Here is a 17,445-nt window from a genome sequence, read left to right on the forward strand (position 1 = left end):
TTTGTGTATTAGAGATAGTTTAGTTATGTGCACATTTAAAATGGTCATGTTTCATCTGGTTTAACTGGATGTGCTGTGTTAGAAAAGTACCAGCACTGACACTTGCATCGAGACGGGTGCAACAAGGGTGCAGCAGTCATTTAGAAGCACCCATGTGACATAGTTAGACAATTTCTTTTTTTTTTTCATTCTTGCAGGTTTTTTACCACATGAAAGTTTTCGATCTAATTCATTGTAAGTTTCTTATCAAGACACATGATTTTGGGTTGACCCCTAATTTGGAGGAGTCGATTCTTGATCAATGTGAATGCTTATAGTTGAAATTGGTGAATCCATTGGACAACTGAAAAATCTTGTCCTATTGAGCATCTTTGGATGTAAAAAACTTCAACGTCTCCCAAATTCCGTTGGAGTTTAGAGTCTCTAAAGAAGCTCAAGCTCGATGACTGTGCTTCATTAAAAAAAATACCAGATTATGTTGGATGACTCAAGCGCCTACATCGGCTACCCTTGAGCGAATGTACATCATTTAAACAGCTGCCAGATTCTATTGGAAGTTTGGTGATCTTAATATCGACTCAGTTCGGAGGCAGTTGCAGTTTTGGGGTGGATATATGTTGCGTGTGCCATACTGGTGCATGCAACTCACTCTTTATAAAGTCTATTGCACCACAAGAATATTTGTAATAGTGAATCTATTTAACATTTATAAGTTTTTTAATTTGTAATTAACCATAGGGTAATATCTAGGATACTGTATATTAGACGTCTCCTCTAACTTTTTTATGTAAATATTATATGTTTCTTTTATTCATGAATGTGCTTGCTTTATGATACGCAGGAGGCAGCGGGCCCCTGCATCTTGAGAAAATCCATGTCTTAGTCAAGGTTTCCGCTTTGAAAGCATCAACCTTGAGGTCAAATTCGCAGAACATAGTGTTGTACAGGTTGCTGCCCTGCCTGCAGGACCGCGTGTAGAGACACATATCTCCCGCCAGGCCTCCGTTCACCTTTCTTCCCAATAAGTAAGGTCTATGTAAATGCCGTGGTTGCAGCTGCCGACTCTCCAGCCCCAGGTCTCCGTTTATATACGGCCAGGTTTAGGAAGGACGATGAGATAAATCAGCAACTAAGGGCGGAGGCGGCGAGGAGCGATGCAGCAGCTCGGATCGGGATAATGCACGTATCTTGCTCACTATCTTGCGGAAACCTTCTACGAGCAGATGGTTTCCGCAATGTCTCGCACCAGAAGCAGAGGTTTAACAGTAACCAGAGGATCATCTTGCTGCTTCAACAAGTAAAAGAGTGAAGGCTCCTCTCCCCTTGCCCGCCTTCTGGAGAACAAATATGTATTGATAAATTCGTTCACCTGTCATGAATGAGTGGTCTTCCGTTGTAAAGCAGTCCTGCATTCGACCTGTTGCTTGTGACATGTATGTACATGACTGTTTGTTATCTGCCTTTTCTTTTTTACAGGAACACACTAAGCAGGTTTCCCGGAGTTCTTCCGAATTTCATTAAAAGTACAAAAAATTTCATGGGTGAAACAGATCCTGAGCTTTGCAGCAAAAAATTGAAAAACCACTTATAAACAGACTATGCTGTAACAATTTTTTGGTAGGCTACCAGTTCATTTTTCTAGCACCAGTGAACAATCTTATTTATTTGTTTGATTGATGACCTGATTAGAGCAAGAATAGTGTGAAGTCTGATAGCGTGTCATTGACGAGTGCATGGATTTCTCATGTTTCTCCATCTTTAGGGATGTTGATCTTTTGGATCGAACATATATTTTATCATGTTCATTTTTTCCCATATCTATATATTAGGAGTCAAAATTATATTTGAATTTGAATGAAGAAAATTTTTTACTACATCCGAATCCGAAACCCGAATTCATAACTTGAATCTGATTTTTAGATTAACATCTGAATCCGACTTCTAAATCGAATCTAAACCATATTAAAAACATTAAATATAAGATATTTATTTAAAACTATATCTCATCCGAATCTGGTCAATATTTACTCAAATCTGAATCAGGATGTCATTCTTATATCTGAATTTCCAATTGGATGTCAATTTTTTTTTTTTTATATATATACTACTTTCTTTGGTTGGATATCGGATTTACATTGTATTTATTGACATCCCTTCCCATCTTCGATTCATCACTGCCGCTACCGACTACCACTAAAATTCGTCAAAGGGCCATGAACATGATGATGAACAAGCATAAACATGCGAAAAACAATTGGCACTCAAGTTGAACAACCGTGCCCCACTAAAAAAGGGTCTGGTTGACTGAGTTAGCGAGAGGGGCAAATCGGGTCAAACCTTGACTTGTGGCTGGATTTGTTGGCAATCCGAGCTGACTCGGGCGATTCCCAAGCCAGCCCGGTGAGTTTGCCAACTATGCATGCAACACAAAAAGAAGTGTGGACCCAAGAAACAAGCGGCAAGCGGAGAATGCACTCTCCTCCGCCCCATAGAAGCACAGGACCTTGATATTGCATAAGCAACTCGAAAGGGTGACTCTGCATAATTTACAAATAACCCTTCCTCAACAAGAAGGCAACCTCTTCTCCTTCATACTTTGTGATATTTGTACTTCTGAACAAGATTGAATCTATCAATACTGTCATCAAAACCTCTCAAAATCAGGATTCTCACAGCTGCTGCTCCTTGTTTGATGGCTTCATCCACCTACTCAAGACAATGAACATGCCCATGTAACTGACTTCCAGAAAAAGGAACAAAAAAATTAGGCAATAGAGCTGATACGAAAAGTTCTTCCTTGGAACATCTATAAATCAGACGTTATTTATAACTAAAGCTTCTACATCCAATTAAGAAGTACATAATCTAAGGTACTCTTAAAAAAAGTACAAAGAACAGACTGCAGTATGGGCAATGTCTGATCACTATCAATCCATCCCGTGTACACAACCATTTGTCTAAAGTTCACTACATCAATTTTCTGATACAATATCTTATCTTATTGACAATTCTACCAAACTTACATGAGATGTGCCATTAGTTTATCGGCATTTAAATCCCAGTAGCTGCCGGACCCCAATTATAGATGGACAAAAATATGAACTAGAAGCAGCAAAATTGAAGTTACAGCTGCTCCATCACTGCAATCTCTTGATTGCCACATCAATGTGTATGAAAGAAAGGAAAATATATAATAGGTACACTCTCGGATATATTCCTTTCCTACTGACAAACTTTTCTTCAAATACCTAGCAAACTCTTGTTTTGTATTATTTTTTATTTTGATCTTTGGACACTCATTTGTTCCAGAAGATATTATAGTAGCCTAAACTAAGTTTCAATCATACTTATCTTAATCACACTAGATTTTTCAGTTCCTGTCTATGTTGAACCTGAATGTAGATTTAAAATGACAACCCTCTTTGTAACCACCACAAATGGTGAGCAGGTGGTAAAAGGAGAATGTCAAAGGTGTCAAGTTGAAGGCCTGGATCAACTCTCAAGCCTATCATTATGTTATTTGAGTTTTTTCATAGTGTTTGCGGTAGCCACGGCTATCCTGCTTCAGTATTTACAAGGGGAGAACCCTGAAAAAAGTCCTGCACACAGCACAAACCCTAGTCCCCATGTTAGGGCTAATCCCTCCCAGAGGAAACTCACTTCATTAACTATGTAAAAACCTGATTTCCTCACGCCCTACATTATTTATGAATTGATTAGGCCTCCAGATAAAGGACCCGACCCGCTGCCTGCTTCTAAGGACCCGGCAACTATCAGTTTGTCCTCATAAGGCTTAGCAAATGGGAGCTAATTTTGCTCTGTAGAAAGCCCACTCCAAAAAGTAATATGTAGTCACAACACAAGGTCTACACTTTCATAAAAGATCTCATAATACAATAAGCACAAAAGCTTCACACAAATATGTATAGAGGCACCAAACACTGGTAAAGTAAATCATGTTTGTTAACAAAGCTCACCAAAATCAATATAATACAAGAGGATTTTCCCCTCAACTGTACAACCAGAGTGAGCAAAGAGAGACTGAAACAGCCATTGGCTAGCTCCTAATGGATACATTTTTAGGCATTAGATTTACCTCAATGTTAGTTCAATCTTGGACAATTTTGATGCAAAGGGTGATCCAAGCAACGGACAATTACGACCATGATCATATAGATCAAACAACTGATAAAGGGTCTGGGAATTTTGTTGGACAGACAACCAAACTATGCTATGGAATAAGAATGCAAACTACACCGCATGGGCCCAAGTCTGATGCAAAGGGAGATCCAAGCAACGGACAATTACGACCATGATCATATAGCTCTAACCACTGATAAAGGGTCCAGGAATTTTGTTGGACAGAACAAAACTATGCTATGGAATAAGAATGCAAACTACATGGCATGGGCTCATGCTTTTGATAAACATATCAAACATATTGAGATATTGTTACTTTTTTTTTTATGAAAAGAATTCCAAAAGAATGTCATTGATCTTCCTTGTGCTCCCCATGTTCCAATTTACTTCTTGGAAACTTTCAGTTGTAGCATTGTAAGTATGAGGGAGAGTATTAGAATGTATATAAATACTTATATGTTTACCGGTGTATACATGTACAACTATATACATGTGTATATAATTTAGACTTATGTAACATGGCTACTCCTATTTAGGAGTACCCGCACGGTACCGGTACGACACCGGTACCGGTGCACGTGCGGCGCAGGTGCTGCGTTGACCGCACCGGGTACGGTCAATGTACCCGGGGTCATTTTTGACCATTTTTGAACTCGGTCAACTTTGACCGAGTCCAAAATTGTCCGTTTTAGATTTTAACGTGTTTTACATTTTAATGTTAGAAAAACATTTTCACGTTAAATTATCGAAACCCTTATGTTTCATCGACGATGGTTTTCGTCTTCCCTCTTCACCGAAGTGAAGAACCGACGACGGCAGGCGAACGGCAAGCACGCGACGGCAGCTGCAAACAGCAGGCGACGGCAGTGGCGAACGGCAGGCGACGACAGCGGCAGCAGCCGATGGCAGGCGACGGTTCTTCACTTTGACTTCATTTTTTGCTCTTTTGTTTGTTGTTTTCTTCATTTTTGATCGAGCTCCGTTCTCGTAGAGTGATCGAGCTTCATTTTTGTTTGTTGTTTTCTTCATTTTTTGCGTAGGTAATCTGTCTTTGTTACCGTGACGATTTTTCTCCTTGATTCTTCATTTTTTGTTTTTGGTTTTTCTTTGATATTGATGAGTCAGCAAGTAACTATTCTCTCTCTCTTTCGTCCTTTCCTTTTATGAATAATATGTTTAATTTGTGGTTCAGACAACAGCTTGGATTCCTTTTAGTGTTTTGATCCAGCTGGTTTTCAGTTTCATCTTTTCCTTTTCATTTTTCTTTCCTCGTTTTATATATATGTGTGAATATGTTATTCTGTTTGAAGTTTTTTGACATATATGTATATGTGTGTGTGTGTGTGTGTGGCCGTACCCCGCACCCAAGTTTTTTGAAAATGGTCTGTACCCGTACCGCACCGGTACCCACATCCGCACCCGTACCCGTACCCATGTGACATAGACTTTAGTATATGCATACATATGTTGTTATAACTTAGGTAAATAATTCAAGTATATAGGTTAAAATGTATTTTTTCTGTTTCTTTGAATTTTTTGTGTTAAGTCAACTTTCTTCTTTGACCTGAGCTGGACTGTCCTTGGAGCTCAGCCAATGGCTAAATGAACTTCTCTTTTGTGCATAAATAGAAGGATATGTCCCTTTTTGTAAGATGTGCTTTTTCTAAGCATCTTGGTGGTTAATTACAGTTCATTTTCATGATTTCATCTTTGTCTTGCACTTTAATGCACTTTATGACTTTGCACTTGATTTTGTCCTTGATTGCCACTTTAAGTTCACCTTTGGGCTGTTATTGGAAGTTGGAACTATATTAAGAGGATTCTAAAAGCTTCTTGGTCTACACATGAAAAAAGCTCCTTTCCTTAGGCCCCCTTGGTCATGGACAAGACATTATCATTTGCTTTCTTCATTCTCATTATGGTCTACTCCCCAGTTAGTTTAATAAGAGGGTGTTTGATATTAATAACATTGTTTTCTTGTCACACATGTTCTTAGAATACATTATCCAAAAAATACCACGTTTTTGTTTTAAGAAGCATGATATGGTTATCGATATTATTTCTAGATTCAACAATCAAATGCTGGAAATGATTACATAATGTTTCCTAAAACAACTACATCCTGTTCTCGAAGCATGTGTTATCAGAACATGCATGCAGAAACACAACGTTCTTACCAAATGCCTTTGAATTTCATCAAAAAGAGGAGAGACTGATGACAAAAGGTTCACCCTAGTTAGTCAGGCCTAAGCACATTTAGAAACCAACAAAGCACCTCTTCTTTTAGCCGTCTTTGATGCATCTTGATTGCCTCTATACCACTTTGATCCAGAAAAACCAATTCATCCCAAATTGATGATAATCTACGAAGTATTGTCTCATGCTCATCTCTCCATGTTGAAGACTTATTACTCTAATTTGAAGATAGAACATAGTAGACATATTTATTGAGGTGTACATACTCCCATGCTTCACCTGCCTCATTAAACTTCAATGCATTGACATTGATTCACATTTCAACTGTAAGAAAATACAAGAGAATCTTCCTCTATCATCCAGCACGCATTTTACTGAAATCTTCTCAAGCTTTCTCTCTTTCATCTCTTTCAAGCATCTTAAGTTCCCCACTTTTTGCTGGTGAATTTAGGTTCAGGTTCATGAATAGTACCTTTAACAGATCCTCAACGACCCCTACGTTTCATGTAGGCTTCCAAGTTTCCAGCTCATACTAACTAGTTGGAGACATTCAACTTGAACCCAAGAGAAAAAAGAGAAACTTTTCTCCTAGAGGAAGGAAAATGAAGGTTGATAACTTAAAAAGTTTCATAAAACTTGTCGACTTCACAAGGTAGCACATTGATTTTCAATTGGTCCCAATTATGCAGACGGATAATGTGACCATAATACCTTGTAAAAATCCACTCCAAAGAATAACATGTAAGCTACAACATAGGACCTAAATTCTCATAAAAGATCTCACAATACAAGCACAAAGGCTTCACATAAACGCGCAGCAAGGCAACAACAAAATGGTAAAAATAAGTAATATCTATTGACAAAGCTGAACAAACTTTTACAACACGAGGGTAGTCATTCCTTCAGTGTAGACAATGAAGGTGAGCAAATAGAAGCTGAACTAGCCATTGGCTAGTGTTGAAGCATGTAAAGATGGGTCTTGGGACCGAGTCTGGGTCCAGACCCGATCCAGCTTGTAGCCCTTGTTGGACCTTACTTAAAGACTTGTAACCCTAATTTCTGGAGCTAATGAAATTTCTAAGAGAGAGAGAGTCTGGTTGCTAGTGGGCACCAGTCCTCCTCACCCGCGGTTTTTTCCCTCTAGTTGAGGGGTTTTCCACGTTACATCTGTGTTCGTTTCTCGTTCCCTCGCTTTTACTGTTTCTACATGGTATCAGAGCCGTGTCTAGTTTATGAAATTTTTTGTCGGCCGTGAAGTTTTGGCCCTGACCTTTCCATCGCTCGCTACTCTTTTTCCACCGCCGCCGTTGCCACTGCCGCCGCCGCCGCTTCCATTGTTGCTGCTGATTTCAGCTGCTCTTGCTGCTGGTTTTTGGCTACAGCCCAGTATCATCACCCAGAGTCCGCCGGTGCCCAGCTCCGTTGTCGCCCAGCTCCATCGCCTCCAACACTGTCGCCCCTGCTGCTGCGTCGACTGTCGTCAATCGCTGCTCTCTGCTGGCCACTGCCGTTCCTCGTTGTGCCCTGCTCTGGTCGACAGCCGCGTCTTCCTTCTGCTGCTCAATTCCTGCCCCGTGAAGCCCGTGGAGCTCTGTCGTTTATACCTCCAACATCTCCTCCTGCTCAGGCGCTGCTCTCCATTGCTTCCACCTACTGCTCAGCTTCTAGTCACCGTCCATCGCCTGAGTTGTCAACGTCTCATAACACTATCCAGTCTTCAACGCGAAATCCCCTATCGCTTGAGGGTTGTCTGACTCTGCTGCATCTTCTATTGTTGTTCCTTCGTCTCTGCCAGACGCCAGGCTTGTTGCCGTTGCTGCTGCTCTCTACTGTGGAGCAAGGTCTTCTGCTGGTGTCTGAGTTCTCTGCATCGCCTGGACTAGTGGTGACGCCTGTTCTACTGCCTCTTTTCTTGCTACATTGGTGAACCTTCTGTGATGGCAGATTCTAATGTGGGAGAGTGGATTATTGATAGTGGTACCCACCACATGACAGGCGATCTTAAGGTCTTTTATGGGTATAAGCTTTCGTCAGGAAAGGAACGTGTGTCTATTGCTGATGGTTTCTCTATTTCTGTGGCTGGAAAAGGGAGTCTCTCGCTTTTGAACAAGTTCTTAGTTCACAATGCTCGACATGTTCCTCATCTTCCCTTGAACTACTTGTCGGTTAGCAAGATTACGAAAGAGTTGAATTGCGAATTTATTTTTTCTATTGATCGGTGTGTTCTGCAGAACTTGGGGATAGGGAAGAGGATTGGGATTGGTTTGGTTTCTGAGGGGCTATATCGTTTAACCATGCCTACTGCTAGAGCTCTCATGACGGCTGCCAACAAGACAAAGAAGAGTAAAGAGGACTCCCTTCAGTTGGTTATGCGTTGGCATGAGCGCCTTGGACACCTTCCTTTTGGAATTCTTAGACAGTTGTTTCCTGATTTATGTTCCAGGTTAGATATGACTATGGTGTCTTGTGATGTCTGTTACCTGGCCATCGTTCTAATGAGGTGTTTGCCTTGATTCACTCTGATGTGTGGGGGCCTTCGGGAATTCCTTCTTGTCATGGTTTTCAGTATTTTATCACCTCTATAGATGATTATTCTCGGAACACCATTGTTTACTTGCTGAAAGACCGTAGTGAAGTTCCTATTGACATAGAAACTTTCATTACTTATGTGGAAACTCAATATGGAGCATCTGTTAAGACCTTTCGGTCTGACAATGCTCGTGAATATACGTGTCAGTCTGTTGATAGATTCTTTCGAAAAAAGGAAATTGTTCATGAGACTTCATGTAGTTATACTCCTCAAAATGGAGTTGTTGAACGAAAGAATCGCCAGTTATTGAATATGACTCAGGCTCTTCTTTTTCAACATCATGTTCCAAATAAAGTATTGGGGGGATGTTGTGTTGACCAGTGCGTATCTTATCAACCGTATGTCTAGTCATGTATTGAATGGGAAGACGCCTCATTCTATGTTACCAGGGAGTCGTGAATCTTTCTCTCTTCCACCCAGAGTTTTTGGTTGTGTCTGCTTTATTCACAATCATAGTCCTCATATTAAAAAACTTGATCCAACGTCTATTAAGGGCGTATTTCTAGGTTATTCTCCCACTCAAAAAGGGTACAAGTGTCAGGACTCTTCCACTGCTCGTGCCTATGTTACCAAAGATGTCACTTTCTTTGAACACGTTTCCTATTTTGGTGAGAATTCTCTTCAGGAAGAGAAGTCTATATAAGGGAAGAGTATTCTCCGAGTCAAGATATTCAGCTCACAGATTTCCTGGACTATAGGCGGGAGGAGAGTCAAGCAGTTGATGAAAGGGGTTCTACTGGGACTAAGGAGGAATGTAGTCACCTTTTTGGGCAAGTTTACTCTAGGTGAAGAGTCTGTACAGATGAGGTGACAGGTGGTGAGAATTCTACTCCCAATCCAGTTAGTCCCTCCCTGGATGATCCAAGTCATGCTCCGGAGAAACAAGTTGAAGAAGACATTCAGACTGTTGTTGCAAGTGAAGAGCTTCTCATATCCCTGCGAAAGGGTGTCAGGTCATGTACTCAACATCCGATTGGCAATTTCGTATCTTATTCTAAACTGAGCAAGGATTACAAGTGTTTTGTATCTTCTCTTTCTTTGGCTGTGATTCTCAGGACTGTTGCTGAAGCTCAAGGTGATTCCAAGTGGGCTGATGCGATGCAAGAAGAAATGGAAGCCCTGAGAAGAAACATGACGTGAGAAGTTGTAAAGATCCCTAAGGCAGCTCACTTGGTTGGATCCAAGTGGGTCTACACCATCAAATACAAACCAGATGGAAGTGTTGAAAGCTACAAAGCTCGTCTTGTAGCCAAGGGGTTTAGTCAGAAATATAAGATTGATTACATGGAGACCTTTGCTCCAGTTACGAAAATGAAGACAGTTAGAGTTGTTATTTCCCTAGTTCTGATGAAGGAGTGGAGGATGTACCAACTAGATGTTAAGAATGCATTTCTTAATGGCGATCTCGAAGAGGATGTGTATATGCGTATGCCCCCAGGACATGAAGAACCAGAAAAATGCTGTAAACTAAAAAGGGCTTTATATGGCCTCAAGCAATCACCCAGAGCATGGTTCGAACGAATCAGGCGAGTAATGCAACATTATGGCTACAATCAAGGGAATGGAGCCCACACTCTGTTTGTGACGAGGAAAGAAGGGAAAGTCACTCTATTACTTGTTTATGTGGATGACATGATTGTTACAGGTGATGATGAGGATGAGATCACAAAGCTAAAAGTGTTAGTGGCTGCCGAATTTGATCTCAAGGATCTTGGTAAACTGAGGTATTTTTTTGGTATTGAGATTGCTAGGTCCAGTACCGACCTTGTGTTAAATCAACGGAAATGCACACTAGATCTATTGGAGGTTACCGATAAGCTGGGGTGTAGACCAGCTTCTACTCCACTTGATGCTGGGCACAAGTTGAGCCTTAGAGATGGGGAGTTGCTCTGTGAAGAAGCCAAAGGAAGATATCAACGTCTTGTTGGGAAGTTGATTTATCTTACCCTCACTCGACCAAATACACCTTTGTTGTGAATGTACTGAGTCAATTCATGCATGCTCCGACTGATGCACACTTGAAGGCTGTGGACAGAATATTGTGTTATTTGAAGAAGAATCCTGGCAATGGGCTCTTATATATGAAACAATAGCCTGTTGAGATCGACGTGTATTCCGATGCGGACTGGGCAGGTTGTGCTGATACTAGAAGGTCTACCTCAGGGTACTGTGTCTACTTGGGAGGAAACTTTGTTATCTGGAGAAACAAGAGGCAAGATGTGTGTTCTCGATCTAGTACAGAGGCTGAGTATAGAGCTATTGCTATGGAAGTGTTAGAGTTACTATGGCTGAAAATATTGCTAGCTGATATCGGGATAGAGATTGGAGGACCCATGAAGATGTACTGTGACAACAAGTCTGCAATCAACCTAGCCAATAACCATGTACTACATGACAGAACAAAGCATGTTGAGATTGATCGCCACTTTATCCGTGAAAGGATTGATGCTAAAGAGTTAATCTTACCTTACATGAAGTCTGAAAACCAAACCGCTGATGTTTTGACTAAAGCTCTATCTTCAACTTCTTTTGAGAGAAATGTATCCAACTTGGGCATGTTTGATATGTATGCCCAACTTAAGGGGGAGTGTTGAAGCATGTAAAGATGGTTCTTGGGACCGGGTCTGGGTTCAAACCCGATCCAGCTTGTAGCCCTTGTTGGGCCTTAAATACTTGTAACCCTAATTTCTGGAGCTAATGAAATTTCTAAGAGGGAGAGAGTCTGGTTGCTAGTTGAGGGGTTTTCCACGTTACATCTGTGTTCGTTTCTCATTCCTTCGCTTTTATTGTTTCTACAGCTAGCTTCCAACATCTAGAAACAGCTAGAACTCTAGCTGTTGGAGCTAGCCCAACAGCCAGCTTAGTCTTGGCCAAAGTCTATTCTAGACCAAACACAAAGACATAGAAAATAATGAAAAAATGCAAAAAGAAAATAAGATTACACAAACAAATGCATATCCATATAACACACATACATACATATATGTACACACACACACACACACAATAGAAGCTAGATGCATACATAAGATCTTACAAGGGTTTACAGTTAATAGTCTAAGTCCTATTGAGCTGCAAAATCCTAATTATATATCTGAAAAGCATAAACGAGCTTAAATAAGTCGAGCTCGAGCTCTGACTCGGTTTATCAAGTCGAGCTTAAAACTAATCTTGTACAGCTCAAATCGGATCATGTACGGACCAAAGTAGCAGTAGTAAATAGTAATAGTAGTGGTGGAGGTAGTACTAGCAGCGGTGGTGCTAGTATACTTGCATTTACAAGCATTTCTTAAAGAATCAAGGTATATTAATCACATGTAGATGGAAAATGGAACCAGAGATGACATTGTAATAGCATATAAAATATACAAGCTCGACATTGACCAGATCCCTATGGCTCTTGTAAGAATCTTCACAAAGAACTCGTCTCTCTATTTTGCATCAGATATATTGAAAAGAGAGGATGAAAGAAGGCGATGGAGGAAAGGGAGCAGCCGGCTTAACACAGCCCTTCGTTCCTTAATCTTTTAATTAATCAATAACCCTAATAGGTTACAACAAATTTGTACAGAAAAATAAAAAATATTACAAGAGAGCCACCGCCTAGTATCCTTAGGCGTGTGGATATAAAGAGAATGGATCGGGTCTGAACAGACCCGATCCCCATACGCTAACAGCTCCCCTCAAGTTGTGCATGAGATTTGATCATGCACAACTTGTTCTTCAAGTCTCAAAAATGCTGCCCTGTGAGACCTTTGGTAAAAAGATCAGCTATCTGTTCGTTGGTGGATATATAAGTAGGCAAGATCTCGGCTTCTTCAACCTTTTGACGAATGAAGTGTTGATCAATCTTTATATGTTTGGTGCGATTATGTAAAATGGGATTGAAAGCAATTTTTATCGCACTTTGATTGTCACATAGTAATGATGACCGAACAATAGGAAGATTGAGCACTCCAAGTAAATGACGTAACCATGACGCTTCAGCCGTCCCTACAGCCATTACTCTATACTCTGCCTCAGTGCTAGATCGTGCAACGGCATGCTGCTTTTTACTGCTCCAACAAATGAGATTAGAATCAAGAAAAAGACAGAAACCTGAAACTGATCGTCGGTCATCGGGATCGCCTGCCCAGTCGGCATCAGTATATGTATATACGCTATGTCCAAGAGAAACATTGGGACATTTCGTGTAGACAAGTCCATCTCTAAGAGTAGCTTTGAGATACCGTAGGATCCGCTTAGCGGCATCCATATCCTTCAGTGGGTGCATGCATAGACTGAGAGATCTGATTTACAGCATATACTATGTCTGGGCGAGTAAAGGTAAGGTATTGTAACATACCAACAATGTTGCGATAGAATGTAGGATTGGAATATGCAGCAGTTCCATCAGATGCAGTCAATTTAGTATTCAGAACACTGGGGGTAGTGATGGTTTTGCAATTAGTCATACCTGCCCTGTCCAAAACATCAAGGGTATACTTGTGTTGTGTAAGAGTCAAACTATCATTCGTCCTGTCAAGTTCAACACCCAAAAAATATCGTAATTCACCCAGATCCTTCATCTTGAATTCTTGCTTCAACATATCTTTAACATAACCAGTTATAACAACATCATCAACATAGATAAGTAACCAGGTGATAGCTTCTCCAGTATGATAGATAAACAAAGAGTGATCGAGAGAGCTTCGGAGAAAACCAACTTGTTGTATATGATGAGAAAAACGATCAAACCATGATCTATAAGCTTGCTTCAACCCATATAGAGACTTGTGTAATTTGCAAACCCATTTTTGAGGATCATGAGTAGTATATCTGGGAGGTTGCTCCATGTATACCTCTTCCTTAAGAATTCTATGAAGAAAAGCATTTTTGACATCTAACTGATAAAGAGGCCATCCATACGAGACTGCAAGAGAAATAATCACACGGATTGTTCCCATCTTGATGACTGGACTGAATGTTTCATCATAATCTTCCCCATATTGCTGAGTGAAACCGCGCGCCACAAGTCGTGCTTTATACCGATCAATGCTACCATCTGGCTTATATTTCAGTTTATAAACCCATTTGGATCCCACAACATTCTTATCAGCTGGACGAAGGACAATCTGCCAAGTCTGACATTGAAAATCACAGAAGTAGCCTTGGGATCTTGTAACCTGCTTTCATCAAAGACAACATGCCGTGAAATATGTACACGCCCAGTTTTAGGGTTGTAACACCTATAACCCTTGTAATGTTCTGCATACCCTATAAATCTGCATAAAACAGCACGATCTTGAAATTTGTTTCGCAAGGAAACATCAACATGTACATAGCACACACATCCAAAGACACGCAACTCCTCATAACGTGGCTGTTCTTGATGTAAGAGAAAAAATGGTGATTTTCCATCAAGCAAGGCCAATGGCAATTGGTTTATAACATGGACAGCCGTATGGAAAGCCTCGGTCCACAATGTCATAGGTAAGTCTGTTTCATGCAACAAGACTTCGAACAGATATGACAACTCGAGCACATGCTGGACTCACTGACTGAACTCAGACTGGACTTATCTAAGAGCCCGCCTGCAACAAGACTTCGAACAAAAGATTGACTACAATGAGCTAACCGACCATGCCAAATGGATGACTTATTATACTCTGCGACATTGACTTCACTATGACTTGGAAAACATGAATCGGAAGGGTGAGGTTTTGACATCTATGGAGCTTCTTCAAGGACATACATATCTCCTTTGCGAGTGCCCTCAGCGAATGTCTTCTTGGTTCGAGCATCCTTGACATAAACAGAAGAGGGTGTGAATTCAACAGAGGAGTGAGTATCATCAATAAGCTTGAACACTGAAATAATATTTTTCTTGACACTTGGAACAACAAGAACATTCTTTAATGGAATCCAAGAAGAGCCCACAGAAATTTGTACATTTCCAATGTGCGATATTGTGTGATGGGAACCATCTCCCGTGACAACTGAGTCTTTATCTAAGTAAGGGAGAGCACTAGAGAGATTACCTGCGTCACCAGTAACATGAGCTGCTGCTCCAGAGTCCACATACCATTCTCCTTGCTCGTTTTGTTTCAAATGAAGCTTAGACAGGGCTGTCATGAGGAGCTGTTGCACGTCTGCTGAAACATTAGATGTCTGATTTGAGCCAGATGATGATGAAGCTGACCCTACTGCTGCCTTGTTCTCACGTTTAACTTGATTATTTTTGTTCTGCGGATTGTGCCAACATTCTGACTTTACATGCCCCCTCTTGTTGCAATAGAAACAAGTCGAAACCCTTCTAGATGTGGCAGAAGTAGTATTCATGCCCGGTGGTGTTGGAAGAATCCCTCTTCCCATTCCTGCCTGAGGAGTCCAAGTACGAGTGCGATTCCCTTGCAGTGCATGTGTCCCTGTGATCAGTACATTGTGACTGTTGGAAGGAATCAAATTCTGTCGCTGAACACGACTAGCTTCGTGTTGGAATAGCTTGGCCTTCAGATCTTCGAAAGATGGGAGGACAGGTAGGACTTCCAAAGCTGTGTAAAAAATGTCAAAATCTGTTCCCAGTCCACTCAAGGCTTGTTGCACTTTGTCCTTGTCACTGACGGGATGTCCAATGGCAGCAAGTTGATCACTTACACTTATAATTTCAATCAAATATTCCAAAACTGTACGCGTCTCACTCTTGATGTCCTGAAATTGCCTTCTTAACTGCAGAAAACGTGCTTCAGATACTTGAGAATACGTGATGGCAAGGATATACCACAACTCTAGGACTGTTAAATCATCATCAATACCTCCTAATACTTCCTCTGACAAAGTAGAAGTAATATAGGCAACAAGGGACTGGTCGTGAGCCAACCAAACTTCATACTCAGGATTATTTTCAGTAATGGTTTCATATTCAAATCTGATTTCACTCACAGCCGCAGCCCCAGCAGCTTGATCTCCCACTACGGTCTTCTTCACTTCACGGTCAATATACATAGGAGGTGCTGGAGTGGTCCCATCGATATGCCCGTAGAGTCTATTGTAAGAATCTTCACAAAGTACTCGTCTCTCCGTATGCAAAACAGACATATTGAAAGGAGAGGATGAAAGAAGACGATGGAGGAAAGGGAGCTGCCGGCTTAACTTAGCCCTGCGTTCCTGGATCTTTTAATTAAAGAATAACCCTAATAGGTTACAAAAGATTTGTACATAAAATTATAAAATATTACAAGAGAGCCACCGCCTAGTAACTTTAGGCGTGTGGATATAAGGAGAATGGATCGGGTCGGAACAGACCCGATCCCCATACGCTAACAGCTCCCCTCAAGTTGTGCATGAGATTTGATCATGCACAACTTGTTCTTCAAATCCCAAAAATGCTGCCCTGTGAGACCTTTGGTAAAAAGATCAGCTATCTGTTCATTGGTGGATATATAAGTAGGCAAGATCTCGGCTTCTTCAACCTTCTGACGAATGAAATGTTGATCAATCTCTATATGTTTGGTGCGATTATGCAAAATGGGATTGAAAGCAATTTTTATCGCACTTTGATTGTCACATAGTAATGATGACCGAACAATAGGAAGATTGAGTTCCCCAAGTAAATGACGTAACCATGACGCTTCAGTCGTCCCTACAGCCATTACTCTATACTCTGCCTCAGTGCTAGATCGTGCAACGGCACGCTGCTTTTTACTGCTCCAACAAATGAGATTAGAATCAAGAAAAAGACAGAAACCTGAAACTGATCGTCAATCATCGGGATCGCCTGCCCAGTCGGCATCAGTATATGTATATATGCTATGTCCAAGAGAAACATTGGGACATTTCGTGTAGACTAGTCCATCTCTAAGAGTAGCTTTGAGATACCGTAGGATCCGCTTAGCGGCATTCATATGTCCTTCAGTGGGTGCATGCATAGACTGAGAGATCTGATTTACAGCTTATACTATGTTTGGGCGAATAAAGGTAAGGTATTGTAACATACCAACAATGCTGCGATAGAATGTAGGATTGGAATATGCAGCAGTTCCATCAGATGCAGTCTATTTAGTATTCAGAACACTTGGGGTAGTGATGGATTTGCAATTAGTCATATCTGCCCTGTCCAAAACATCAAGGTTATACTTGTGCTGTGTATGAGTCAAACTATCATTCGTCCTATCAAGTTCAACACCCAAAAAATATCCTAATTCACCCAGATCCTTCATCTTGAATTCTTGCTTCAACATACCTTTAACATAAGATATATGTGAAGAAGAATTCCCAATTATAACAATATCATCAACATAGATAAGTAACCAGGTGGTAGCTTCTCCAGTACGATAGATAAACAAAGAGTGATCGAGAGAGCTTCGGAGAAAACCAACTTGTTGTATATGATGAGAAAAACGATCAAACCATGACCTAGAAGCTTGCTTCAACCCATATAGAGACTTGTGTAATTTGCAAACCCATTTTTGAGAATCATGAGTAGTGTAGCTGGGAGGTTGCTCCATGTATACCTCTTCCTTAAGAATTCCATGAAGAAA

The 17,445-nt window shown here is 40.8% G+C and overlaps 2 protein-coding genes across 7 annotated transcripts in view; both read right to left on the minus strand.

Moving 5' to 3' along the window:
• Positions 1-2,242: 2,242 nt before the first annotated feature.
• LOC116258027 (chloroplastic group IIB intron splicing facilitator CRS2-B, chloroplastic-like) overlaps positions 2,243-17,445 on the minus strand; it is a 33,244-nt gene continuing 18,041 nt past the window's right edge. For all 6 annotated transcript variants that reach the window (XM_031635086.2, XM_031635082.2, XM_031635083.2 and 3 more), the window contains exon 9: positions 2,243-2,706. In XM_031635086.2, the coding sequence (XP_031490946.1) occupies positions 2,699-2,706 (8 nt within the window). In that variant the 3' untranslated portion in view covers positions 2,243-2,698. The remainder of the gene's footprint in view (positions 2,707-17,445) is intronic.
• On the minus strand, positions 14,587-15,458 carry LOC126410253 (uncharacterized). Its single transcript, XM_050078846.1, has 2 exons — positions 14,947-15,458; positions 14,587-14,710 (listed from the first exon to the last, which is right to left on the minus strand). The coding sequence occupies exons 1-2, from the start codon at positions 15,278-15,280 to the stop codon at positions 14,682-14,684; spliced, it is 363 nt and encodes a 120-aa protein (XP_049934803.1). The 5' UTR covers positions 15,281-15,458; the 3' UTR covers positions 14,587-14,681.

This window comes from Nymphaea colorata, chromosome 7 (genome assembly GCF_008831285.2).
Source record: "Nymphaea colorata isolate Beijing-Zhang1983 chromosome 7, ASM883128v2, whole genome shotgun sequence".
Lineage (NCBI taxonomy): Eukaryota > Viridiplantae > Streptophyta > Magnoliopsida > Nymphaeales > Nymphaeaceae > Nymphaea > Nymphaea colorata.

What these genes read in the sequence shown, in the direction of transcription:
- LOC126410253 (XM_050078846.1), bottom strand. Translation starts at nt 15,280, where the DNA reads ATGGGAAGAGGGATTCTTCCAACACCACCGGGCATGAATACTACTTCT. An exon ending in TCATGTTACTGGTGACGCAG is followed by an intron (nt 14,711 to 14,946) that starts GTAATCTCTCTA and finishes GTTTATGTCAAG; the next exon opens with GATGCTCGAACCAAGAAGAC.